This window comes from Meles meles, chromosome 21, assembly GCF_922984935.1.
Source record: "Meles meles chromosome 21, mMelMel3.1 paternal haplotype, whole genome shotgun sequence".
In the NCBI taxonomy this organism is placed as follows: Eukaryota; Metazoa; Chordata; class Mammalia; order Carnivora; family Mustelidae; genus Meles; species Meles meles.
The window spans coordinates 20,425,601-20,452,397 of record NC_060086.1 but is presented as its reverse complement, the minus strand read 5'-3'; the positions used below and the strand labels follow the sequence as shown (position 1 = coordinate 20,452,397).

Here is a 26,797-nt window from a genome sequence, read left to right as displayed (position 1 = left end):
TAAGAAAGTGCTGGAACTCAGAGGTGTGGCTGAAGTGGGTGGGTGTCCAGAAAGCTGCTAGGGATTGGGGCAGGAAGGGTTAATGTGCAAGAGAGGATTGATTCTCAGCTAGGAGAGTGGGGAGGTTAGAGGGCAGCTGAGCAGCTGCTCGAAAATGGAAAGGATCTGGAAAGGGAAACGGATCGATAGGCTGGGGACACTGAGTGCTGTGGGTTGGGGGCAGGAGAGCGGGGGAAAGCTGGGGCCGAAGCCAGCCAGGGCTGCTCGAGGAGTCTAGTAAAGGCACTTGGACTTCATCCTGAGGCCACACGGAGCCACTGAAGGGAGCCTTCAAAATAATAGGTAAAATACTCCTAGGGTAGAAATACAAAATCAGAGGCGCCTGGGTGGCTCAGTGGGTTAAAGCCTCTGCCTTGGCTCAGGTCATGATCCTGGGATCGAGCCCGGCATCAGGCTTCCTGCTCAGCAGGGAGCCTGCTTCCCCCTCTCTCTCTGCCTGCCTCTCTGCCTACTTGTGATCTCTGTCTGTCAAATAAATGTTTAAAAAAAAAATACAAAATCATATGGTTTACAGAAGGGGGCAAAGTCGGCCTCCTTCAGCTCTCCTTTCTCCCCAGAGGTGACCACTGCCATTCTTGCCTTTATATCCGTCTGAATAAACTCTCCATGTCCCCACACACGTACTTCCGTATTTTTTTTAGAAAAAAAAATTTTTAAAGATTTTATTTATTTGACAGAGAGAGATCACAAGTAGATAGAGAGGCAGACAGGGAGAGAGAGAGAGAGAGAGAGAGGGAAGCAGGCTCCCTGCTGAGCAGAGAGCCCAATGCGGGACTCCATCCCAGGACCCTGAGATCATGACCTGAGCCGAAGGCAGCGGCTTAACCCACTGAGCCACCCAGGCGCCCTAGAAATTTTTTTTTTAAAGATTCTATTTATTTATTTGACAGATCACAAGTAGGTAGAGAGGCAGGCAGAGAGAGAAGAGGAAGCAGGCTCCCTGCTGAGCAGAGAGCCCGATGTGGGGCTCGATCCCAAGACCCTGAGACCATAACCTGAGCCGAAGGCAGAGGCTTTAACCCACTGAGCCACCCAGGCGCCCCACGTACTTCCGTATTTTAAAACTCATTCCGCATGTGTAGTGCTCTGCTCTCACTGTAGTTCCAAGGGCTTTTGGGTGCATTCGTTCCCTCCTTTCGCCCCGGCCCCCAGTCTAGCCTTTTACTGTGCCCAACCTCGAGAGAGGAAATCGAGGCCCTCAGAGGAGGCCGGCGTGCCCCCAGAGCCTGCACCCTTAAGATCTGCTGTCCCCGGTGGCCAGGGGTGGCACAGAATTCCATTCGCATTCATTAACCAGGTCCTGCCCCTGTGTAGGATGTAGGTAAACCGTCCACGCCCGGTTTTGGAGAACACTTGGGGGCTACACTTGGAAGGTCTGCAGTGGGCGTGGAGATTTCGCTTAAGCCCCACGGCCCTGCTTCCTTGGCTCTTTGGCCCTAACCATTTCTAGTGACACCAGGAGTCTCTAACTTAGGTAAACCCAGCAAACCCTCGAGCTAAACAAGGGGGAGACATGGGCGGGAGAGTGTGTCTTCCACTCCAGTAGAATACATGACTGAGACTGGAGGTGCCTCCTGTGGTAGGGCCACGAGGCTGGCCTCTGCCTTTGATCCCATAGGCCCGGTGGCCAGACTGAGCCCAGGAGCAAGCGGAGTGACCTGGAGGACAGTGGGGAGAGTCTAGACTGAATTTGATCTAAGGGACAGAGCGGGGCCGTATGTTACCATGGTCTGCATGCTCACAAAATTGCTTTGTTGGAACCTAAGACCCAGTGGGACAGCATTTGGAGCCTTCCAGAATGGGAAGCCTTCATAAAAGAGGCTCCAGACAGCTGATGCCCCTTCCACCAGGTGGGGATAAAGCCAAAGGCAGAGTCTCCGAACCAAGAAGAGGGTTGTCACCAGAAGTTGGCCATGCTGGTGCCTGGGCCTTGGGACTTCTTATGCAAGGGGTTCTTTTTATCTTTTTTTTTTTTAAGGTTTTATTTATTTGACAGAGATCACAAGTGTGCAGAGAGGGGGTAGAGGGAGAAGCAGGCTCCCCACTGAGCAGGGAGCCCGATGCAGGGCTTGATTCCAGGATCCTGACCTGAGCCAAAGGCAGACCCTTAACTGACTGGGCCACCCAGGCAACCACATGAACACGATTTAAAGAACAACTTCCCAGGGGTGCCCAGCTCCCCAGTGGGGAGCCTGCTTCTCCCTCTCCCTCTGCCCTTCCCTCCCACCCCCTGCTCATGCTCTTTCTCTCTCTCTCAAATAAACCAAATCTTAAAAAATAAAGAACAGCTTCCCCTATTACCTTACTAGAGTCCATAAGCTTGTGAGAGGACATGTAGTGGTCAGGAGGGGCTAGATTATGCTACGGTAACGTCCCCCTCCCCAAATTCCACCACCTTAATACCGGCAAATTCTCGCCCCTGCTGCAGGTCTATCATACGTCAGCTGTGGCTCTGCTTCCTGCCATTTCTCTCCTTGGGACCCCGTTGACCGAGGAGCCTCTATTTGGGACATGGCCCGTCCCCATGGCAAAAGGAAAAGAGAGGACAGTGATGTCCTTTCCCCTTGCATCTCACTGGCTAGACCAAGTCATATGGCCACGCCTGGTGGCCATGAGATCCACGTGGAGACATCCAGCCATCAGCTGGAAAGGGGTCCAGAGCTCAGGGGTGAGGTCAGGGATGGAGAACTCCGTCTGAAGTCCGTGGGACAGAGATGCTCTAAAGCGTGGGAATGGCAAAGCTGGTCACCGAGAAAGACAGGGTCTGGGACAACCTGTGATTTAGACGGAGCAGAGGAAGTAGAGGTGGCCAGGTGTGGGCCTTGAGGTGGGGAGGGGGTGGAGTGGGCCATGCCAGGGAGACCAGTACTGGTGGCGCTGATCAGAGCAGTGTCCAGGAAGGAAGGGGTGGAGACAGGGGGTTGAGAAGACAATGAGAGGTAAGGAATGGAAACTAAGAAATGTGGCTGCAGGGGCACCTGGGTGGCTCAGTCGGTTAAGCGTCTGTCTTCGGCGTGAGTCATGATCTCAGGGTCCTGGGATTGAGCCCCACATCCGGCTCTCTGCTTAGTGGGGAGCCTGCATCCCCCTCTCTCTCTGCCTGCTGCTCTGCCTATTTGTGATCTCTCTCTCTGCGTTCAATAAATAAATTAAAAATCTTAAAAGAAAGAAATGTGGCTGCAAAAAGAAAGAGATAGGAGCGGAGGGAGCTGGAGGGAAGGCAGGGCCCGGGGAGAGCCTGCGTGTTGCTTCCATTGTGGGCCAGAGCGGAGAGGCTGCTCACCTGCCCGGGACTGGGAGCCCGGAGGGGAGGGGTGGATGGCGCAGGCCAGAAAGGTGATCCACAGAGTGGACTCGGGGGTCTTGCGATCAGGGATCTAGAGCCCAGGGGGAGGAGGCCCGGGGGCCACGTCCCCACTGGGAACAGGAGGGAGGGCGGACTCTAGCTGCTGGGAAATTTGCTACATTGGCTGCGGGGAAGCAGAGGGGCCTCCTGCCCATTGAGCTTCTATTTTCTCTAAGAGGTGAGAGCAAGTGGGTGGGGATGTGGGAGACTGGGAGGAGGGGTGTGAGGGCTTGTTCCGAAGGAGAGCTCCCACAGGCCCCGAGAAGCGGAGTCAGAGGCCCTGGGTCTCCCTGAAGACGGGGTGCCGTGAGTTTAAAAGGAGATCAGTCAGCAAGTGGGACATAGCTCCCCCCAGCATCCTGCAGCTGGTCCCCGGCTGCAGAGTGGGCAGAGTGGACAGTGGTTGGTTTAGGAAGGGATGGGGCTGAGTATCAGGGGGAAGGGGAGAGATGGAGTTAAGGAGGGAGGGTTCTGATGAGAGAGTTCTGGGCAGGATGGATATGCAAGGGTGGGTGTCAAGGTTGAGAGGGGGGTTGGGGGTCAAGGTCACGGAAGACTTGAGTTGGGGGAACCGTTTGGGAAGGTGAGGCAGCAGAAGCTGAGGTTTCAGAGGCGGTAAGATTATTAGTTAGGACAAGGTCAAAGGCTCAGCCATGGGAGCTGGCTGCTGAAGGGAGGAACACAGCCACCAAGGACAACCTTGCCTGCTGTCACCTATCCCCAGAAGCCCTTGGCCATGAGCATCTGGTACCCGCACACGTTCATACCTCTCTCAAAGAAGATGTAGGACGGTTAGTCAGAAGCAAGGCTGGGGTGCTGCCTGCCTTGCCTGTTCTGTCAACTCGGAGCCTGTCCCACTAAGTCCCACCGCCGACCGCCAGCTCAGCGGTCAAACCCCGGCCTCAAGGCCAGACTTTCTTTTTTATTTTTTTTAAAGATTTTATTTATTTGAGAGAGAAAGAGGAAGTGAGAGCATGAGAGGGGAGAAGGTCAAAGGGAGAAGCAGACTCCCATGGAGCTGGGAGCCCAATGTGGAACTCGATCCCGGAACCCCGGGATCACGACCTGAGCCAAAGGCAGAGGCTTCACCAACTGGCACCCTCAAGAGCAGGCTTGAGCAGAGCCGCCAGCCACACAAATAAAACTCAACTCCAAACGAGACCAGGCTTGTGGGGTCAGGCCTTGGTTCAGGAAGAGGAGGACCCCCAACACAAAGCATCAACCCTGTTCAGGAGGGGAACGGCTGCTGAACCCTTTCCTGGATGGAAGGCAGCCAAGAAGTTGCCTTCTCCAGCCACACAGAAAGAAAACCTGAGCTTCTGTCTCCTCTGTCCCTAGGGTCCTTTTACTTGGTTTGCAGACCTGGCTCCCACTGCTCTGCCTGAGCAAAGGACTGGGGCACCGGCAGGTCTCCCCTTGGGGAGGAGGATTTGATCCTGCCCAGATGCTTCCAAGAAAGGGCTCTGCCTTGGTTGTGGGGGGAGGGTGGAAAGAGGGGATTCCTCCCTCTGCTCCTGAAGAGCCCACCCCAGAACCTCAGGGATGCACCCCAGTTCCCCCTGAGGGACAAGTGCCCAGGCCCGCCGCGTCTGCAGTGTGACCAGCAGGTGGCGCCAGAGGGCACCGCCCAAGCTCTGGGGGCCCCCAGACCTGATTCTAACACCTCCCAGTCTCTGGAGCACTTGGCAGGAGCTCCCCTGGAGAGACCGGCTGGGTGGGCGCCACTCTCCCCTGCGGTGTCCTCTCCCTGACCCCAGGGTCCAACAGGGCTGACCGCCAGAAGACCGTCTGGCCATTTAGACTGTGGGGTCACATTCCTATCAGCTTGGACTTCTCCCTGCCTCAGTTTCTCTCCACCTGACAGAGGAGGACAGTCCCTAGTACTACCTGAAGATTTCAGGGGGATCCACTAAGCTCCCTTGTGACGCAGACGCAAGGCCCAGGTTGTTTCAATGCCCACAAGTGTTTTATTGGTAAGTGCAGCTTGGAGCTAAGGCACAACGTGGTTGCCTCCAGGAACTAGAGGGACGGGAGTGGACCCAAGAAGCAAGCCCTCCGTGGGGCTGGGCTTGCCGGCCGCTTTCTGGGCCGGGGGCTGGCCCTCAGACCCCACCCCCAGCAGACCTAAGGCTGTGTTGAAGAGGTTGATGGGCGTGGAGCCATCGGTGATGAGGGCCGACTTCAGGCCCAGGCTCTGGAGCAGTTTTACCTGGAAGGGAAGGGGCGAGTGGGAAGGGAAGGGGCGAGTGGGAAGGGAAGGGGCGAGTGGGAAGGGAAGGGGCGAGTGGGAAGGGGGAGTCAGGCCCTTGTCCCTGTCTCTGCTCCTCGGCCCCCACCCACATCCATCTGCCACCAGGGCTGCCACCCAAGCCATCCTCCCAGGAGGAGTCTAGGATAAGAAGCGAGGAGGGGGAGAGGTTCAGAAACCTGAAGGTTCCTCCCGGGGCACAGGAGGCCTAGAAGACCCAGCCACCCCCGTCCTGCCTTCAGCCTCTCACCGTTCACCCTGGGTTATGGCCATGTGGTCCTTTCTGTTCCTAAACACACTGAGTTTCGTTCTCTGTGTCTCTGTCCTTGGGCCGTCTCCCAGGAAGCTCCCGTCAACTCTACACTGACCTCAAGTATCCCCTCCTCTGAACCGCTCTCCCTAAGCCGTCCAGCAGCACCCACCTGACCTCCTTCAAAGCACTGACCACAGACTGGTGGCCCAGCTGCTTACCGTCCACCCCGGACGAAGCTAGTACAGTGCCCAACGGAGGACACCGGGCATGGGGTACAGGACTGTCCCATCTCCACCTTCCCCAGCCCCTCTGCCCCCAGCGCTGCCTTCTGGGTTCCCAGTATGGTCCTGAGTCACACGCACACACTCTCCTGCTCCCTCCCCACTCTCACCTGCATCTCTGGCCCGGCCACTGCGAGGTCCCTGATGGTGCTGGGGCCCAGGGCCTCTGTCATCTGCTTGAACTTCTTCACCTCCACCTCAGCCAGCTGCTGGGCCTTGCTCACCTCCAGCTCCAGCTGGGACCGGGCGTAGGCTAGTTCTAGCTCTCGCACTTTCTGTACCCTCTGGAGCTCAGCCTCCTGGAAGAGAGGGAGACACAGCATTCTTTCCCTTGTGGGGCCCCTGGGAACGGTCCAGCAAGTCCCCCTAACCAGCAGGCCTGAAGGACCAGAGGCCCAAGGGATGGAACTGCAAACTGCTGGTCGACTAGCTATGATCCTCGCTGGGCTACCTTTTAAGCTAGTGAGCAGTGGGAGTCCTTAATCTAAGCCTTGGCTTCCTCATCTGTCCTACGGATATATTACTTACCCCTTCGTGGGGTTTCAAGCATTAAGTAAGACCATGTGGTAAGACAATGCAACAGTCGTCACGAAGCTGGCCAATATCTGCACGAGTGTTACACACAGGATAGGGCAAAGGACTTCATAAACCACACAATATTTAAATAGGGCTTTAACAGGGGCGCCTGGGTGGCTCGGTTGGTTAAGCATCTGACTCTCTATTTCAGCTCAGGTCATGATCTCTGGGTTGTGAGATCAAGCCCTGTGTGGGGCTCCAAGCCAGGCATGGAGCCTGCTTATTAAGCTTCTCTCTCTCTGAGGATGGAACTAGAGGGTATTACACTCAGCAAACTAAGTCAATCAGAGAAAGACAATCATCATATGGTCTCACTGGTATGTGGCATTTGAGAAACAAGGCAGAGGATCACAGGGGAAGAGAAGAAAGAAAGAAAACGAAAGCAGAGAGGGGGACAAACCGTAAGAGACTCTTAATCTCGGGAAAAAACTGAGGGGTGCTAGAGTGCAGTGATGGGGAACCCCAAGTCCCTGCCCTCCCAAAGGCATCGCCCCCACTCACCGTCTCAATGGCCAAGGCCTCCGCTTTCAGCTTGGCCTGCAGCACGGAGCCCTCCCCCTCGATGCGCAGGGCCTCCGCGCGGGACTCGGCCTCTGCCTTGGCGGTCCCCGTGCTCTCCACGGCAGTGCTAGGGGTATTGGAGGGGGTGGGGAAGAGTCAGGGGACACCTAGGAGAATGCCCGGCCCGGCCCGGCCCTCCCCCAGCCTTGACTTATGCCAGAGCAGGTGTCCCTGCTGTTCCAGAGGCCGAGCCCTCTTCTCCTCCGGTTCTCAACCCACCTCAGAGCCTCCAGCTCCAAGAGCTCCCTGCGAGCTTTCTCAGCTTCGGACTGGTCCAAGATCTTCTGTCTCTCGAGCCGGCCGCGGGCTTCTTGCTCAAGCCTCTGAGCCTCGTGCCTGGATGGGAGAGGGGACAGGGAAGATGCTGGCGCGGGCCCGATCTCCAAGAGAACTCCAAGGGCAGGGCCCACCGATCTGCGGGGCGCGCGGGCGGCACTCAGCACACAAATGGAAGACGGATGTGCACGTTGCCAGCCTGGCACGATTCTAGGCACGGGGGATGCAGCCATGACCGAGGCCCCTGCTTCCATGCAACGGACCTTCCAGGCAGGAGAACCAAATGAATGCGGGTGATTTCTGACAGTGACAAGTTCCCTGAAAATGGGTTTAGTGACAGCAGGGCCAGGCGGAGAGGGTGCTTTTCAGGAAGAAAGGGGCCCTCCAAGGAGCTTCGGGCTGAGGCCAGAGGAGGAGGAGCCGGCCCAAGCCCTCTAGGGTGGAAAAGCATTCCAGGCTCAGGGAATGGCCAGTGCAGAGGGCCCTACCGTGGGAACCCCGCTGTGCCGTCAAGGGGCAGAAAGGAGCTGGAGGGGGTGGGGATCAGAGCACGTGAGCCTGGGGAGAGGCTGGAAGGTGGAGTGGGGGGGCAGGGCTGGACGCCAGGGGCCTGGAAGGCCACCGAAGCGAGTGTGGGTTCCAGCACAAGCAAGACAGGACGCCACTGGCGCAGGTTGGCACGGGGTCGTACTTAAGTGGCCCCGCTATCTGCTAAGGGGGACAGCGGGCTGATTGGGGCGGGTTTGCCACATCACCCAGGTCCTGGCGGAGGGCTGAGGGTGAGGAAGGACCGTGGAGAGGTCCAGCGCACGGCGGGCAGCGTCACCAGTGGGCGCCCCTTCCCCAGGCCACACTCACTTCGCAGCTGCCTCCTGGGAGTTGGTGGTGATCTCGATGGCCAGCTGGACGCTGCGCTGCAGGGCATCCCGGGTCCGCTGGTCCACGGGCTCCACCGACTGCACGTCCACGCTGCTGACCACCAGTCCGTTCTGGGGGAAGACGGCCCGGTCCCGGGGCTGGGGCAGGGTCTTGCTCTCAGGCCCCTTGGTTTCCAGGGTCTCAAAGCCGAAGACAGCTGTGCGGATGATGCGGGCGGAGTTCTTGTGGAAGTCATCGAAGGTGACGGAGGCCACGGCCCCCCGCACCCGGGACGCAATGGCCTTGCAGGCGTCGCCCACGAAGTCAGGCACCGAGAAGAGCTTGGCTGTCTCTTTAGGGTCCTTCCGGTCACTCACCTCGAAGTGCCTGTGAGCAAAGAGGCCCAGAATGGGGACGCCGTTTTCCTCCAGGACACAGCAAGTCTCTCGTCTCTGAAAGGGACTCGGACGCCCACCCTCTATGACCAGCCAGGGTCTCTCAATGGAGAGGGTGGACTCATACCCGCCATGCGCCCAGGTGGGTCCCAGCTCATTCTCTCAGCCACCCTAGGAGGCAGGGATGGGTGTTACTCCCTCTCACAGACGAGGAAACAGAGGCTCAGGGAGGTCAAGGGACAGGCCCGAAGTCACAGGATTGCGGCAAGGCGGAGAGCTGAACTCCGGGAGTGTTGACTCTGGTCTACGCTCTCAACTGTCACGCCCCCCCGAGATATCCACACCCATCTGCCTCTGTCACAGTCCTGGCCAACAGGTGGTGGAGGTGGAGCCCAGCTTCTGGACAGGACTCCCGCCCCTGCCACCCAGCTCCAGGCGCTGCTACTAACTACATGTGGGGTGTGGGGCGCTGCTCTAATCCTCGCTGTACCCTTTCAACAGCCCTGGGAGGTGGACGGTGGCCGTCCCCATTTTACAGATTGGGAAACTGCAGAAAGTGCCGAGTCCCCTGCCCAGGTCCACAGCTCGCAGGCAGCAGGGATGGGACCCAGGCAGCGAGTCCCTGAGCGTGTGCTTGTGACAACTGCCCACACATGTCCCCTCCAGTGGGGCGTGTCTGGCTGACGTTTGCGGAATCTTGCCCTTACGTGGCTGGCTGGACACATTTAGCTGGGGAGGTGCCCCCAACCACGTCCACCCAATCCTACTCCTGGGAGGGGAGCCTGCACCTTCCCATCACTCGCCTTGGGCATCGGGCTGGGTTTCCTTCTCGGCACGGTATGGAGTTGGGCGTCCTGCCCCCATGCCGAGCCCGGCACCGCTGACCTTGCGGTCCCTCCCTGCCACTCACCAGTTGTAGGCAAGCTGAAGCTGCAGCCTCGCGTGGTCTGCGGTCTCGATGGTGATGACATCTGTGAAGAAGTCAGGCCCGAGCAGCAGGCAGAGCGCACGGCGAGCGTGGGGACGCTTGGGCCTCCCGGCCGAGAGGGACAACACGGTGAACTGCTCTTCAGGACCCAGCGACACCAGCTCGGGCCCAAAGACCACACTGCAGAAGGAGCACGGAGTCAGACACATGGAGAACCCCTCACCCCCCCCCGACCCTGCAGCCAGCCCCTCCCCCCAGTCACCCATCCCACTTTCCCCCCCAATCCCCCAGCCGGCCCCTTACCGAGCCTTCTTCTCCCTGTAGTCATACACCTGCACAGCCGCGTTGTGGGGGACCCGGTAGCTGACCACACGGGTCTTGTTCCGGACAGTGGTGGGCTGAGGGGTCTTGGACGTCTCCCTCTCACCCCTGTCGGCCAGAGGGTCCTGCCCCTTGTTCAGCAGCTCCTCCACTCCAGGGGGCAGCTCCTTCTCCCACAGGACTTCGTCCTGGGTCAGCATGTAGGTGCTTCCGATCACAGCACGTACCTTGAGAGGACAAGGTGGGGGACGTCATTTGGGAAGGTAAAAGGGAGAAGGACCCAGCCAGCTGTCCTGAAATAGAGCTGGTCTCAGAGGCAGTAGAGCGCGGCGGCTGGGCTCAGTCTCCGCAGCGGGTCTGCGGGTGTGGTCATCGGGGGCAAACAGCCAGGCTTTAGGTCCCCGTCCACAGAACGGACCGCCACCGGCCACCTCCCTGGGTGGAGGAATGAAGGACCTCGCCTGGGTCTAGTGCTGAGAACCTGGTCTGTGATAAGGGTTCGATCTGATTTCTTCTGTAATTTTCCTTCCCGGGGCAACTTGGAGGGTGTCCTAGGGACAGAGGCAGTCAACCTAGGAAATAGGGAATATCCACTACCATTCCCTGGGGCTCGGAGCTCTACTTCTAGGTTGGACTCTTAGAGAAAGAGGTTGGAGATGTGGTTCTAGGTCAAGCCAAGGTCAAGGCTTCAGATGAGGGGGCGAAGAGGTAGGATTCCACCAGGATAAGCACATGGGAGAGGAGTTCTTCATGGGTTCTTGCCGCTCCTAGGCCACTCCCCAGTCAGACCTTTATCCTGGGACCAGAGTCCCCATCCTAAAACCTGGCTCATCACCTCCCTTGGGGGCTTTCCTCAAACTGAAAGTGAGCTATTTAATGCAGTGCCTGGGTGGCTCGGTCAGTGAAGTATCTGATTTCTGATTCTGCCTCAGGTCACGTGAGATCGAGCCGCACTGGGCGCTGCACGGGGCATGGAGCCCAAGATTCTCTCTCCCCTTCTCCCTCTGCCCCTCCCTACTCCCTCTCTAAAAAGAAAGAGGGAAGGCAAACACTCCCCAGAATGCCCTCATGCCTACCAGCCAGCCAGCTCAGATGCCACCATCAAGGCTGTCGAAGTGCCCCCCGCCCCCCCCCCCGCCCCCCCCACGCGCACCTGTCCCGTCAGCCCACGCAAGCCATCTCCATGGCCACGGAGCGGCGAAGACGCCCATCCCTCAGCCCTTACCCTTCCAGTCTTGACATCCTGCACGTAGATGCCCTCATTCTGATCCAGAGGGATGGCCTGACGCTCCTCCACCACCTCCACCTTGGCAGACGGCACGTACTCCAGGGGCCCGCGGATGAGCCAGCGGTCCCCAGCCTGGTGGGGGACCTTCTCTCCTTCTTCTCCCTCCTCCAGGGGCTGCAGGGCCCTCAGCAGCAGCCCCTGCTGCTCTGACAGCACGTAGACATCCTGGATGCCTCGTTCCAGCCGCTCTCCGGGCTGGAGGAAAAAGGACTTTTCACCCTGGGGGAGAGACATGGGGTTAGGAGCGGGCGCTGCACACGGCTACGTCCCTGACTTGCACCCCGGACAGCCCTTCCTGCGGCCACAGGCTTGTGTTAGGAACAGGAGCCCCCAAAGCCCCCACACACACTCCTGCTGTAATACAGTGAGGCACTGTCTGGACCGGGAGACTCTCTATAAATGTACAGACCTCACGTGGTCCAGACCGCCCTTGACGAATTCTGTACAGGGTCATGAGCGGGACCCTTGAAGGCTCAACAATTCAGAAGAAAGCTTCTGTCGCCGTTTCTCCCATGCCTTGTTTCCTTGGGATGGTGTAGTCTGGGCATTGGCAGACCCTGTCGTTGGGCTAAATCTGGCTTTTTTTTAAACTGTATGTTTGAGATATAATCTATATGCTATAAAATTTGTTCGTCTGTACTTGTGATCTCTGTCAAATAAATAAATAAATCTTAAAAAAAAAATGGGGGCATCTGGGTGGCTCAGTGGGTTAAAGCCTCTGCCTTCGGCTCAGGTCATGATCTCAGGGTCCTGGGGTCGAGCCCTGCATCGGGCTCTCTGCTCAGCAGTAAGTCTGCTTCCCCCACCCCACGCCTGCCTCTCTGCCTACTTGTGATCTCCCTCTCTCTGTCAAATAAATAAAATCTTTAAAAAAAAATCTTAAAAAAAAAAATATATATATATATACACACACACAATTCAGAGGTGCCAGGCCGGCTTGCTCAGTGGAACGTGCAACCCCCAATCTTGGGGTTTTGAGTTTGAGCCCCATGTTAGGTATAGAGATTACTTAGAAATAAAAACTTAAAAATAAGTAAATAAATAAGGTATACAGGTTAGCTATTCTGGGCTGTCCACAGAGTTGTCCAATCATCACTGTGCTCTAACCCCAGGATATTTTCATCACCTTGAAAAGCCCTGTACTCAGCAGCAGCTAATGTCTGTCCATCCCTACTCGCTATAAACGATCACCTATTTCTATCTATGGATTTACCCATCTGGGACATTTTACATAAACGGAATCATGCAATATGTGGTCTTTTTATGTGTGGCCTCTTCTGCTTAGAATGTTTGTTTATCCATGAAGCAGCAGGTGTGAGTACACGCTGATTAGTACACGAGCATCAGTACACGTTCGTTTCTTTTTATAGCTAAAGGATATTCCACTGTGTGGAGAGGCCACAATTTGTTACCCATTCATCCACTGACAGACATCTGCGCTGTTTCTGGAAGCAAAATGTTACAGGGACGCAGAGACACTCTTTCGTTTACAAGCTGTCTGTGCTTTTGCTCCAACGGCACGGTTAAGTGATTGCAAGAGAAGCACACCACTCCCAAAGCCTAGAATATCTATGGTCTGGAGCCTCCTAGCAGATCCCTGCCAATCCCTGGCAGGCCAGTGTCTCGTTAAGGGAAGGGTGAGGCAGCAGGTGGAGAGAAGTATAAACCAAGAGATTTGTTTTGTGCAGGACAAGGACAAAGTTTCCAGGATGGCAGGCACGGACAGGCCCCAGGAGGGGCCTGCAGAAGAGACTATGTGTAAACAGAGGTTGTGGGGCACAGGGAGATCCATAGGACAGTGTCTCAAAGACAGAACTCGGTGTGCAAAGGCACAGAGAGAGCCAGAATAAGCTTGATGCTTCTAGAAAGTGGACCTGGGGTGGGAGAAGGGGAAGGGAGGAGTCCCAGGGCCTCACACCCCTCAAGGGCCTTCAGCCTTCCCGGAGAGCTGGAGGCCTTTACCTTGACCACACGCTTTTGCCCCAGCTGGTTCTTGCCATCCAGTCCAACCGGGTCGAGAATCACACAGTAGTTGTGGGGGCCCAGGGTGGTGATGGGCACAATCCCTAGCACCTCCTCGTAGACGTCTGGCACATGGGCCTCCGTGTCCTGCACTGTCACCAACCACTCCTCCCCAGTGCGGCGGCTCACTCCTCTCAAGTCTCGAAAGTTCTGCCGAGCCCGGAGGTGCAGGGCCGTCTGTGGAACAAGACGTCAGGGCATTGGAGGAAATCGGCCTCCAGTTTCCTCAGAGGAGGGAGCCCCACCGGCCACCGAGGGCTTGCCGGCCAGAATGCCAGTCTCTACCAGCCCCGGAGGACCTTTTAACCCTCAGAGGACCCATGATGCTCCTCGGGGAGCTGACCTCCACATTTTTCTGCGAGTGGCCCCAGAAACATTGCCTTTCATCTACTGTCATGTTCTCTGGCCACTAGGAGTGAGGCCAACTCCAGGGTCCCTTCATCCCCAGAGCACAGACCTTTTCTGTGAGGATCACAGCATCCACCAAATCCAGAACCTCCTCGAACACTGCTGGGAGATAGGCGCCCACGGCACGGACCAGCCATTCTTCTCCTGGGCCAAGGGTGGAGAGGGGAGGGTCAAAAGTCACCTGGCCTGCTCCCCAGCTGCCCCATCCCACAGCCTAGACAACAGGGCACCCGCTGGGCTCTGTAGGTGAGATGCCACGGCCTCAGGTGCCAGGGCCTGACGAGAGTGCCCACATTAATTCTTTTCTGAGGCCAGAGGAAAACCAACCCCGACCCAGGACAACAGGCAAAGCCACCTAAGGGCCCAAGAAGGTTGCCATGCCTTCTCTGAGCTCCAAAGACAAACTCTTCCCTCCCCCCGAAGCGGGCAGCACTGCCCCTAAGAGAGTGGGAGACACGGTCTCTTTTTTCTGGAAGGAGCAAGAGTGCCCTTGCTCGCCATAAAGCCCGGGAAGTAACCCCACTTCCGGGCCTCAGTGAGGTCACAGGAAGGAGGAGACTCCTAGGGCCTCGAGGTGGTTCAGGGCTACGTGAGTTCCCATTTGTAGAGCATTCTGAACCACACCTGGCACAGACAGAGAACATCACAAGGGCCAAATACGATTGCTAATTGTATACCAACACCTGCTTTGTTGATCTAGAGAGGGGCGCTGACTGCTGGCCCAGGTCCATGGTAAAGGGGAGGGGGAAGGAAAAGCCAGGTCAGCACGTTCACGGTAACAGGGTCAGGGCAAGAGGTGACATGAAGCTGGGGTGGGGGAAAGCAGCCACGGGCGGCCCCCAGAAGCTTCTAAGACATACCAGGCAAGCACTTCCTCCCAGGCTGCAAAGGGCCATCCCCACACCCGCAGGCAAGACAAGGCCCACCCACCCCCATCTGCACCCCTCCGTGGACCCCACCTGTCACCCTCTCCTTGCCCTCCCGGTCCCAGCACTCCTTGCGGGCCCTCAGCCGCAGGGCCTGGTTCTGCTTGATGACTGTGGCCTGAATGATCTCCAAGACCTCCACCTCCTTCCGGGGAATATAGGTGCCTGGGAAGGGAAGCGGGTACAGAGGGTGAAGTCCGGCAGGGATCAAAGCCATCATGGAAATGCAGGGAGCCTCAGACCCAGATGCCGGCCAATGCAAAGAACTTACCAGGTCCTTCAAATAGCCACTCGTCTCCCGCTACCACCTTCTCTCCGCTCTTATCCTCAAAATCCAGCAACGCCTTCAGATGGAGGGCAGTGTTGGGCAGAACCACCTGTAGGGGTGTGATGTCCTAACAGGGGAAGAAGGGAGGTCATGGGACATTCAGTACTGTGGCCCCAGGAGTCAAACCCAATACTCTGAAGGTCAGAGGCCACAGTGTCAATCTTCCCATGTCCCCAGGCAAGCCCCCAAGTGGAATATGCAAACTGGGGGTGGTCCCAAAGCCATCTGGTCTGAAGAACAAAGACAGGTGACAGAGCAAGCGGACTCACTCACGGCCAGTGAGCCAAGGACACACATCCTCCAGAGGAAGAGCTCAGAAGTGGTTCTGAGCTACAAATCGAGGCAGGAAACGCCTCTGGGCCTCATGTGCACCAGGGCCCTCTGGGGAGTGTTAAGGAAGTGGGAAGCCTGAACAGCTGTAACAGACACACTTTGGGCACGTGGCTTTGTTGGCAGCGTTGCTTCATGGTCACAAAACAGCTGCTGGACTGGAGACATCACATCTCCCTTCTTTGGGAAGGGGCACCTGGCAACAAGTACCCAGACCTTTTAGAAGTTTGTAGAAAGATTTCTATGAGTAGGACTTCACTTGGTCTTTGATTTGAGGGAGGTAGGAAAGCAAGCAAAGAGAGCCAAAGAGAGGCTAAGAGACACGGTCTCTCAAGGTCACCCAACTTGTAAGGAACAGGAAAAGGACTTGAACTGCCATCTTTGTGAGGGCTGCCTGCCCGCCTTACTCTGCCCAGAGTGGCCCTGGGGTGGAGGAGGTCAGGTAACTCTACTCTCCCCACTGGCCACACATGGGGCTGGAGGCAGAGCTGGAGGCTCACTGGGCAGGCAAGCCCTTCCTTGATGCCTTCAACGTACAACCTCCCTCCCCTGCCGCCGGGCCGTGGCAGCGGGGGGTGGGGTGGGGTGCAGGCTAGCCCCGGCTTCATGGATTGCAAGTTCCAGCAGATGACAACAGAGACAGACCTTTCTCTTCAAGAAGACCGGGGACGGTGTCAGTGGGGAGAGACAGAGAGGCAGCGAAAGCCCAAAGGAAGTTAGGAAAGGCCCTTCAGAAGTGGCATTCGAGCTGGAGTTCAAAGGAAGAGCTGGCTTTGGATACAAAGGTGAGGGAGGAGGCGGAAATGGGGCGCATTCTGGAAGGAACACATAGGCCAGCGGGTCTGTCCCCTCCCACATCTACTCTACCGTCACTTCCTACCTGTTCCATCGAAAGCTGGGTCTGCCTTTATCTAGGGCTGCCATTTCCCTCGCCTAAGCTGCCAACCTCTCTCACCTGAAGGATGGAAAGTTCTTACTAACCGGTCTCCACCTGCCACCTTTGTCTCCTTCCGGTTCGTCCTCCACGTCACTGCGGGCTTCCAGCTCGGGTGACTGGGCACCCAGGGATATCATCACATAAAATTGGGAATGCGGGAGGACAACAGATCCGGTGGGGGAGGAGGGAAAGAATGGCCATCAGGCTGCAGTGAGGCGGCCTTGGGGCTTTGCCAAAGTGAGCTCAGCGGAGGTGGGGGCAAGGACCAGATGCAGGGGCTTATGAGGAAATGCGGCAGAGGACATCAAGTATCAGAGTATGTGAGCGAGGAAAGAAAAGGTAGTAAATAGCTAGAAATCAAATTTACAGGCCACTCCTAAAGGTTCTACTTTTAGATTTGGTGTGTATATCCTGGGATCTGGCGATTCTTAGTAGTTTTTACCCTTTTTTTTTTTTTTAAGTAGGATCCATGCCCAACGCAGGACTTAAACTCACGACCCTGAGATCAAGGTCAAGTCACTTTGGCTGAGCCAGCCAGGCCCCCCAATATTTTCTAGTCGCGAAAAAGGCAGCAAACTTTAGCGTGCACCACAGACAAGTACATTCGTGGCAAAATTTTTCCCTATAAACTGGAAACACCCTAAAATATACTCAAGAGGAGAATGGCTGAGCTCGTGCATGTCATATGGAATTACGTATGGCAAACCAGACTTAGCACCAACATGCAGAAGTTCATTCAACTACACTGGCAGGGGCGCCCGGGTGGCTCAGTTGGTTGAGCGTCTGGCTTCGGCTCAGGTCATGATCTCAGGGTCCTGGGAGGGAGCCCAGCTCTTAGTGATCAGAACAGTATGGTACCAACACCAAAATAGACACGTAGATCAATGACACAGGACAGAGAGCCCAGAAATAAAGCCTTGACTGTACGGTCAATTAATCTTCGAGAAAGGAGGCAAGATTATGCAATGGGGAAAAAGTGTTTCCAACAGATGGTGTTGGGAAAACTGGACAGCTCCATGCAAAAGAATGAAACTGCACCACTTTCTTACACAAAAATTAACTCAAAGTGGATTAAGGAGCTAAATGTGAGATCTGAAACCATAACAACCCTAGAAGACAGCACAGACAGTCATGCCTCTGACATTGGCTAGAGCAACATTTTTCTAGATAGGTCTCTTGAGGCAAAAGGAAAAAAAAAAAAAAAGCAAAAATAACCTATTGAGACTACATAAAAATAAAAAGTCTCTGCATAGCAAAGAAAACAACCAACAAACCTAAAAGACAACCTACGGAATAGGAGAAGATAATTGCCAATGATATATCCGACATCCAAAATACATGAAGAATTTATACAACTCAACACCAAAAAGTAATCCAATTAAAACTGGGCAGAAGACTGGGGCGCCTGGGTGGCTCAGTGGATTAAGCCGCTGCCTTCGGCTCAGGTCATGATCTCAGGGTCTTGGGATCGAGCCCCGCATCGGGTTCTCTGCTCCGCGGCGAGCCTGCTTCCTCCTCTCTCTCTGTCTGCCTCTCTACCTACTTGTGATCTCTCTCTCTGTCAAATAAATAAATAAAATCTTTAAAAAAAAAAAAAAAAAAACTGGGCAGAAGACATGAATAGACGTTTCTCCAAAGACCTCCAGATGGCCAAAAGACACACGAAAAGATGCTCATCATCATGATCATCATGATCAAATATCACTCATCATCAGGGGAATGTAAATCAAAACCATAATGAGCGATCACTTCACACCTGTCAGAATGGCTAAAATCAAACCACAAGAAACAGTGTTGGCGAAGATGTGGAAAAAAAGGAACTTTTATGCGCTGTTGGTGAGCACGCAAGCTGGGGCAGCTACTCTGGGAAACAGTATGGACGGTCCTCGAAAAATTAAAAAGAGGGGCACCTGGGTGGCTCAGTTGGTTAAGCATCTGCCTCCAGCTCAGGTCATGATCCCAGGGTCCTGGGATCAAGCCCCACATTGGGCTCCCTACTCAGAGGGGAGCCTGCTTCTCCCTCTCCCTCTGCTGCTCTGCCCGGTTGTGCTCTCTCCCTCTGTCAAATAAATAAATAAAAATCTTTAAAAAAAGTTTTAAAAATAGAATGGCTCTACGATCCAGTAATCACACTATTGGGAATTTACCCAAAGAATAGGAAAACACTCATTTGAAAGGATACATGCACCCCAATGTTTACTGCAGCATTATTTACAATAGCCAAATTATAGAGAAAGTTCAAGTGTCCATCAGTAAGGGAATAGATGGGGGACATACATACGGTGGGATAGGACTCGGCCATAAAAAAAGAATGAAACCTTAGGGCGCCTGGGTGGCTCAGTCTGTTAAGCCTCTGCCTTCGGCTCAGGCCATGATCCCAGAATCCTGAGATCGAGTCCCACATCAGGCTCTCTGCTCAGCAGGAAGCCTGCTTCCCCCTCTCTCTCTCTGCCTGCCTCTCTGCGTACTTGTGATCTCTCTGACTGCCAAATAAATAAAATCTTAAAAAAAAAAAAGAGAATGAAACCTTGCCATTTGCAATGATGTGAATGGATCTAGAGAGGATAATGCTAAGCAAAATAAGTCAGAGAAAGACAAATACCTATGATTTCACTTCAATGTGGAATTTAAGAAACAAACTGATAAAGGGGGGAAAAAAGACAAACCAAGAAACGGACTCCTCACTACAGAGAACAAACTAATGGTCACCAGAGGGGAGGAGAGTGGGGGATGGGGAAATTAGGTAAAGGGGACTAAGAGTACACTTTTCCTGTGATAAGCACTGAGTCATGCATGGAATTGATGAGTCACTATATAACGTCCTACTGTATGTTAATTACACTGGGATTTAAAAAAAAAAAAAGCTACAGAATGAGAAGCCGGGTTCCCAGGCCCAGTGGATGGAGGCTCCAGCAGGTGGAGAGGAGAAAAGCACAAATATCAAGTAAGGGAAGGGGACACAGACCCAGAGCCTGCCAGATGGCCTTGATTTCTCAGTATATGACAAATTTGTCCGAGTGAGGATAGAAAATGGGAAGAGGGTGCCTGGGTGGTTAATTGGTTAAGCGTCTGCCTCTGGCTCAGGTCATGATCTCAGGGTCCTGGGATCGAGCCCCCGCCTTATCCTAGGACTCCCTGCTCAGCGGAGAGTCTGCTTCTCCTTCTCCTTCCCCGCTCATGTGTGCTCGCTCACTCTCTCTCAAGAAATAAATAAAATCTTGAGAAAATAGGAAGAGAGTGGAAAATAATAAATATTTAGAGGCAGGCAGAGAGAAGTAGAGAGAAAGCTGGTTAGGAAGGAAGAGAACCACTGAACAGGGCTTGGTTTGAAATGAACCGTTCAACCCATCAGCTACTCGTATTCCTGTCATCTTAGTGGATCTGTCCCCATGGCCAGGAAACCCCTCTTGAGTCTGAGAACAGAAAGGACAGGTGAAGGGTCACCCCGAGCCAGGACTGGGCTTTGCCGTGGGTCCTGCACACAAGAGACTTAAAAGGATAAGCTCCTGTTGGAGTAGGAAAGACAGACCGGGAAGAGGATCTGAGGGACGGGAGAAAAGACAGAATGAGAAGCCCTGAGGAGGCCCAGGAAAGGGAGGCTAACGGTGAGGAGTTGGGGCTGAATTTCCGAGGTAGGCCACATTGGAGAAATACCAAGTCCTTAGTGGACAGGGTAAGGGAAGGAGCTGAAGCAGAAGTAAAAGAGGCAAGGGTCAGGGTTGAGGTCAAGAAGGCCAAGTCAGGGGCCCCGGGTGGCGCAATGGGTTAAGCCTCTGCCTTCGGCTCAGGTCATGATCTCAGGGTCATGGGATCGAGTCCCACGTCGAGCTCTCTGCTTGGCAGGGAGCCTGTTTCCTCCTCTCTCTCTGCCTGCCTCTCTGCCTACTTGTGATCTCTGTCTCTCTGTTAAATAAGTAAGTAAAATCTTTAAAAAAAAAAAAAAAAAAAGGCCAAGTCATTGACAGGGTTATCGCAAGGACATTAGTGAGGTTCCCAGGAGTCAAAAGCAGAGGAGGAGGGAGGACAGAGCAAGGCACCACCTCAGTGAAGCCGAGGAAAGAAGCCACAGGGGCAGAGAGGGACAAGAGTAGAGTGGTGGGTGGAAAGGGAACGTTTCCTTGGCACTGGGCTCTGAGGACGGAGAGAGGGAGAGGCCCTGCCCTCCTGGCCTGGAGAATGTGGGGTGTGAGAGAATGAGTGGCGGTGGGCTGGGGATCCTAGGGAAATTTAGACACTGGGGCTGAAGACCACCCCCCAATAAACACACACACGCGCGCGCACACACACACATGCACGCATATACACACACACTGCTCCCCACCCACAGAGCAACTGAGCTGATCTGATCTGAGGTCGGACCTGGGTATGGAGGATTTTTGGCTTTTTTTTTTTTTTTAAAGATTTTATTTATTAATTTTGACAGAGAGAGATCACAAGTAGGCAGAGAGGCAGGCAGAGAGAGTGAGAGGGAAGCAGGCTCCCTTCAGTGCAGAGAGCCCGACGTGGGACTCGATCCCAGGACCCCGAGATCATGACCTGAGCCGAAGGCAGCGGCTTAAACCACTGAGCCACCCAGGCGCCCCGGATTTTTGGCTTTTGACAGTTTCAGACTTACACGGAAGTGGCCAGAATAGTAGAAGGAATTCTTGGAGGCTCCTCACGCAGATTCCTCAAGGGTTAACATTCTAATTACCTGTCAGCACTTTCTATCCGGACACGCACACAATTTTCTCCCCAAGAAGCTCCCACTAAGTGGGCAGGAAGGTCTCAAAGCTCCCCAGGGGGGTGGGGTGGTGGTGGTGCCTGGAGTCTTCCGGGATCAAGAAGCACCGGTGAGCAGACGCGCCCAGAGTAAACCAGGATCAACTGGCGAGGAGGTGAAGGCAGATGGACATCAAGGCAGATGCCCGTTTGCTCGGGGCCCAGGGTCTGAGGACAACGCACACAAGGGCCGGGCCAGGAGCGCAGGCCAGGGCCAGCGGGGCAGTCCCCGGGGGTCGGAGCCTGGACCACGACGTGTCCACCACTGCGGGCACCACCCACCAGGGTCCGGCACCATTTGAACGAATGCCCACTCTTGGCAAAGCCATTTAGCATCACACTGGTCAGGAGCTTCTAGCAGTGTCTGGAGCCTGGAAGGTCAGGTGGGGAGATGGGCTGCCAGCTCTCAAAGGAGGGGCACAGGTGGGGATCAGAGGCAGGTGGAGGAAGCAAGGATCTGTCCTTGGTGAGAACCAGCAGATGCCACCCCTGCCCCCTCTCCCAGCCCCAGCTTGTGTCCTTCTGAAGGCCATGCAGAGCCCTGGGACAAGGACGCATGGTCAAGGAGGAAGCAAAGTCAGGTACCTTTTCCAGCACCTCCCCTGGGTACAGGGGGAAGGGGTCCTGGGTCAGCCGGATCTCTAGGTCAGCATGGCGGAGCCGTACTTGCCCTGTGACGTCGAACAGCACGGCGCCCTGGGGGTCCCGGGACACAGGGTTGGCCACCGTGCAGTAGTGGCGTGGAGGGACAGTCACCATGCGCAAGGGGGCAAACAGGATCCTGTTGGAGGGTGAGAAGTGGTGTGAGGACCCAGGGGGCTTCTGTTCCCACTTCTGAGCAGGATGGCAAATGGGGAGAAAGCTCCAAAGTCCCCAACATATCCCCTGGAGTCACACAAAGGGAACAAAGTTTGCTAGGGGATTCCAAGTCTTGTCTTCTGAGACTTTGGTCAGAAGACCACCCCGCCTGGGGACAGGAAGGAGACGGATGATCGTACCAGCCAGATGAACAGACGCCCCTTGGCCAGGTCGCTGCACCCACCTCTCATTGTCCTGCCGGATATAAGTCTTAGGTCCGACCTCCACGCGGGACACGTTGCTGTTCTGGTCCAGCACGTGGATGTAGTGGTACGGGGGGATGCGAATGATGGACTCTTCGGTTGCCATGGCGACTCCTGAGACCAGGGCAGCAGGCTGACAGACAGGTGGGGAGCAGATACAAGATGAGCACAGGGATGGGGGTGGGAAGTGCCTGGCAAAGGCAGCACCAAGCCTCATGCCCAGCTGGGGATGGGGGAGAGGGCCCTTCCTCCCTACCCCCCCTACAGTTCCCATCATTTCGCCCTGTACTGTCCCAAGCCGGCCTCTGCCTTTCTTCTCCCCACTCAGAGCATCGCAGCCCATCCAGACTCCTGCTGAGAACTGCTGGACATACAACCACAGAAGGCCAGGGGTCTCTGCCTATTCCTTTCCTTTCCCACGCTGCTTGCTGCACTGGAAGGGGCTTTAGATCAAATCTCTGGAGCTGCGGTGGCCTGTCCCAGCACAGCGGGGAGCTCTGGCTCCCAGTGGCTCCCTGCCTCCAAGGATGCAGGCTCCTTTATTTGAGGGGGTCCCAAGGTCCCAGCTGTGTTGAAATGTTAGCCCACAGCCCAAGAATATTTACACAATCTTCGTCTGCCCCACTCCCTACACACATACACACACACACACGTGCACGTGCTTTAAGACGTCTGGGATGAACTGTCCAGACATGGGCCACCTCTCCAGGGAGGGATCCCTGGCGAAATCCCTGGCCCAATCCCTCCCAACTGTGGTTCTGAAGCTGCTCCCCGATGAAGCCCCTGAACAGCCCCCACGATCCCTTCCTGGTTGGGGTAACCTCAGACAATCCGTTGCCCTCCCTATACCCATTTCCTGGGCCTGTAAACTGAGAACGGATGGGGCATCTACTCGAGTTATGCGACTGAGGTCATCATAAAGTATTTGGAACAGAGCCCGGCTCTTCACATGGCTTACTGCCTGAGCTCCAGCTCTCTTAATCAGGGGGTGCGGCCTAGCACCAGAGGCCCCCCCTTGTTGACTGGTCAGAAAGACGGCAAGTCTCCTGTCACCCCAGCTGTGGGGCTAGAAGACTAGCAAAGAAGGGGCATCTGATAGCCAAGTAAAGCCTTTTCCAGCTGCTCCCCTGCCAAGTTCTCTGTGGGGTGGAAGCCTGGCCAGGAAGCCAGATGGGGGAGAGGAAGGGCTAAGGGCTATAAACGGAGGTGTGGACAGGGCTCCATGAGGCCCCGCCCCAGGGAAGCGCTTAACAGTAGAAGGCCATGCAGGCCTGGGAAACAGGCCCCAGGAACAGCCTCCAATGAGTCCTTTTTGGACAATCCTCCACTCCCTATGGCTGAGGCCTCTCCACCATCTGTCACCCCAGCTGGGCCCAGTCGGGGGGGCGGGCTGAGAGCCTCGCCCAGCCCAGTGAGTCAGCTGCGAGTCCTCCTAGCTGACCTGCCTGCGCTTCCGCCTTGTTCCAAAGCCAAGGCCTTGTCTCAGTACCAGGACCGGGTCTTAACCCACCATGCCCTCCAGCTGTGCCTCCCACCTAGAGCACCGGCTCTTCACCCAAGAACAGTGGGTTCTCGCTCTTTTCCTCTGATCATCTGCAGAAGGGGGGCTCGAGATAAGGCCTCTCCAGGGAACCATGTTTGTCACAAGTCCCAGGCTGAGACTTCTGGGCTTTACCAGACACATACAGTCAGAACATTTTCTTCCCAATGTATCAGGACCCTCAAAAAACAACAGTCAAGGATGGTGTTGACCTTGGGAAGCTCCTGGGCAGCCCACGGGTTTGGCCCCCATAACTCCAAACCCACCCAGGCCTCTCTTCGGTGCCTGCTTCCAGGATCTGCCCCCTTGTCCTGGGCACACGCCATCTCATCTCTGCTAGACCACACTTTCCCCTCAAGGGTCATGAGACGCCTGCTAGAGTCAGCCAACTTTTGCCCAAAGCCTCAGACACCGCACCACACCCTTGAAAAGAGGAAAGTAATGGGTGGTGGGGCAGAGAACGAGACAGGCTACGGGCGGTGGGGTTCAACCTTGAGTTAAGAGGTGGTTTTTGACCAGTGTCTTGGCTCAAAAGGGAACCTAACACTACGGTTTTCATGAGTTTCTTTGGTTACTACTGGTCAGCTACCTTCAGGGTCAACTGTGAGCACCTGGCAGTGACTCCAAGGGCAGGTGTCTCAGGGACCAGCTTATTTCTTACTGCCTGTTGCTCTACGGCGGGCGGGATCCACCCCGCCTGAAGCTTGTTAGCGAGGGAAGGGACTTCTTGGGCTGCAAGAGCTGCTGAGCTGGCTGGCATTTTAACTAGATTCCTTTCGATCTGGGTGCACCTTAAAGTCCCAGCAGCTCTGGCTTCAGGCAGCCACTCTCTGCCCTGAAGGTCTTTGAAAACCACTGATCTCTGTGGACTCTGACACCAGAGCTGTGGGGGGCAAGCATTGTCCCCCTGACTCCCCCACCCCCTCTGTAGGCTCCACACCCAGCGTGGAGCCCAACACAGGGCTTGAACTCACAACCTTAAGATCAACACCTGGGCTGAGATCAAGAGCTGGATGCCAGGGGCGCCTGGGCGGGTAAGCAGCCGACTCTTGATTTCAGCTCCGCTCATGATGTCAGGGTCATGAGATGGGGCAGCACGCTGGGCTCAATGCTCAGCTCGGAGTCCGCTTGGGATTCTCTCTCTCCCTCTGCCCCTAACTCCATCCGCTTCCCCCGCAGGCGCTCTCACTCTAAAATAAATATAGCTTAAAAAAAGAAAAAAAAAAAAAAGAGTTGGATGCCTGACAGACTGAGCCACCCAGGCACCCAGAGCGCTGCTGTATTTAAAAGCTCTCCCACTGACTGTAATACCCAGCGAGGAGGAGCAGTCATGATCTTGGGCCACTTGCTAGCTCGGAGCCTGAGTCTCCCAGACTGAAGTGAAAAGAGGAAGGACCATTTCCTGGGTGTGAAGAGATCAGCGGCCACAGGAGGTCTCCAGTGCAGGGGAGCTCAAAGGGTGGCTGGGAGGAGGGAGAATCAGGAAGAGCACAGATGAGAAACTGTTGGGGGGTGGGGGAGCTCGGCATTTGCTTATTCTCCTCCAGGCCCCTAGCCCACACACACCCCCTGCCTCAAGCAGGCTGGAAGGTGCCGGGGAGGCCCGCTGCCATCACCTCAATCACGCCCAGGTTTAGGACAATGTACATGACATTTGGCGTAAACAGGGTCTCCTCTTCACAATCTCCCTAATTGTAAACATTCTAAGTTTCGGAGAAACCAAGAGTACCATGATTCAGGGACTGCACAGAAGCTGCTTACACACTGGCTTGGTTTAGGGAAATTATTTCCAGCTTTAGGGGACCAGAGTGGACGTTTAGGACACTATTTCCCAGCAATGATGTTTAAGAGCGAAGTTTTAGGACCTTCTCTTCCTAGGAAAGAGGAAGCACTCCTTCCTTCTCCGAGCTCCACAACTACCTCGTGGAAGAGCAGCTCGGTGGCCTCACTGGGGACAATTCTGCCAGCTCAGAATGCTGCTTCTCCTATCCTCATCCTACCTCCCGGACGGATGCTCCCAATTAACGCTCATCCCTGAAGCGAAGATTGCCTAGTTGAGAAGTAACCCAGGAACCAGGCTTTAGAACCCCGGACCCAGATCAAGGTTTTCTGAACTCGCTCCATCACAGGACCCAGCTGAAGAGGGTGGCTCTGACTCACGCTGATTCCCAGGCCTGACCCAGACCCGCTGCACCAGATTCTGGGGGAAGAGGCCCCAGAATGTGGATCTTTGGCAAGAGCCCCCAGATAACAGTTCCCACTTACTAAGGACTTAGACTGTGCCAGGTGTTAATTGCCCTTAACTGATTCATCTAATCCTAGAAGTTAAGCAACATGGCTCAGGGTCACCCAATGTTCGAAGGACAGGCTCAGAATTCCGCCCTTAGCCTGGAAGAGAGCTCGAAAACCAGGAAGTGGCCAGGCTTTTCCGGAAGAAAGGTAAGAGTCTAAACACAAAAGGAGGACTCCGGACCTGGGTGGGGCTGAGTATTCTCGATGGACCTTTCACAGGCGAGCATTTTCTGCTTCAAGGGGAGTGGATGATGGAGGGCAGCTTGGATGAAGGCAGTCTCCATCCAAGCAGGAAGCCTGAGTTACCTAGGAGCCCTCAGGCTGTCCCCGGGGCCATCCACACAAGGTGGCTGCTCCACCCAGAAAGCTTCACCCTGGGTCAGGCTGGGAGCCCTGTGTGCCAAAGGCGAAACAGGCAGGAGCTCCCAGGGAGCACACCGGCTGGCCCATTAACAACCAGCTTTCTCCTCACACCCCAGGGTCCCCCCAGGGCAGGGAGCAGACCACACAGGGCCATCTGCCTCAACCACCATCCCCCACCTTCCCAGAAGTCAAGGGCGGGCTCTGACATCTCCACAGTCACAGGCTGGCAACCAAGGAGTTTTGCATTCCTTCCTTTCACCCTCCCAAAGAGAAAAAGAGCCTTGCTCACCAACCTCCACACCTAGAAGTCAAGCCTACCTCAGGATTGCTTTGCTAAGTACTTCCCACAGGATCTGCAATGCCCACGGCTGGCATAACCTTAACTGAGGCAAATAGGAAAGCCTCAACATTTGGCAGAGGTGAAGGATCTGGGGGCGG

The 26,797-nt window shown here is 55.3% G+C and overlaps 1 protein-coding gene across 1 annotated transcript; it reads right to left on the bottom strand.

Moving 5' to 3' along the window:
* Positions 1 to 5,350: 5,350 nt before the first annotated feature.
* Positions 5,351 to 24,865, bottom strand: LOC123933473 (major vault protein). The gene is made up of 15 exons (XM_045992662.1): positions 24,696 to 24,865; positions 22,146 to 22,297; positions 21,689 to 21,884; positions 15,019 to 15,142; positions 14,781 to 14,912; positions 13,871 to 13,965; positions 13,354 to 13,590; positions 11,329 to 11,610; positions 10,086 to 10,330; positions 9,765 to 9,962; positions 8,460 to 8,846; positions 7,545 to 7,661; positions 7,266 to 7,392; positions 6,299 to 6,487; positions 5,351 to 5,615 (listed from the first exon to the last, which is right to left on the bottom strand). Exons 1-15 carry the CDS (start codon positions 24,771 to 24,773, stop codon positions 5,397 to 5,399), a joined length of 2,778 nt encoding a protein of 925 aa, XP_045848618.1. The 5' UTR covers positions 24,774 to 24,865; the 3' UTR covers positions 5,351 to 5,396.
* Between the last annotated feature and the right edge of the window lie 1,932 nt (positions 24,866 to 26,797).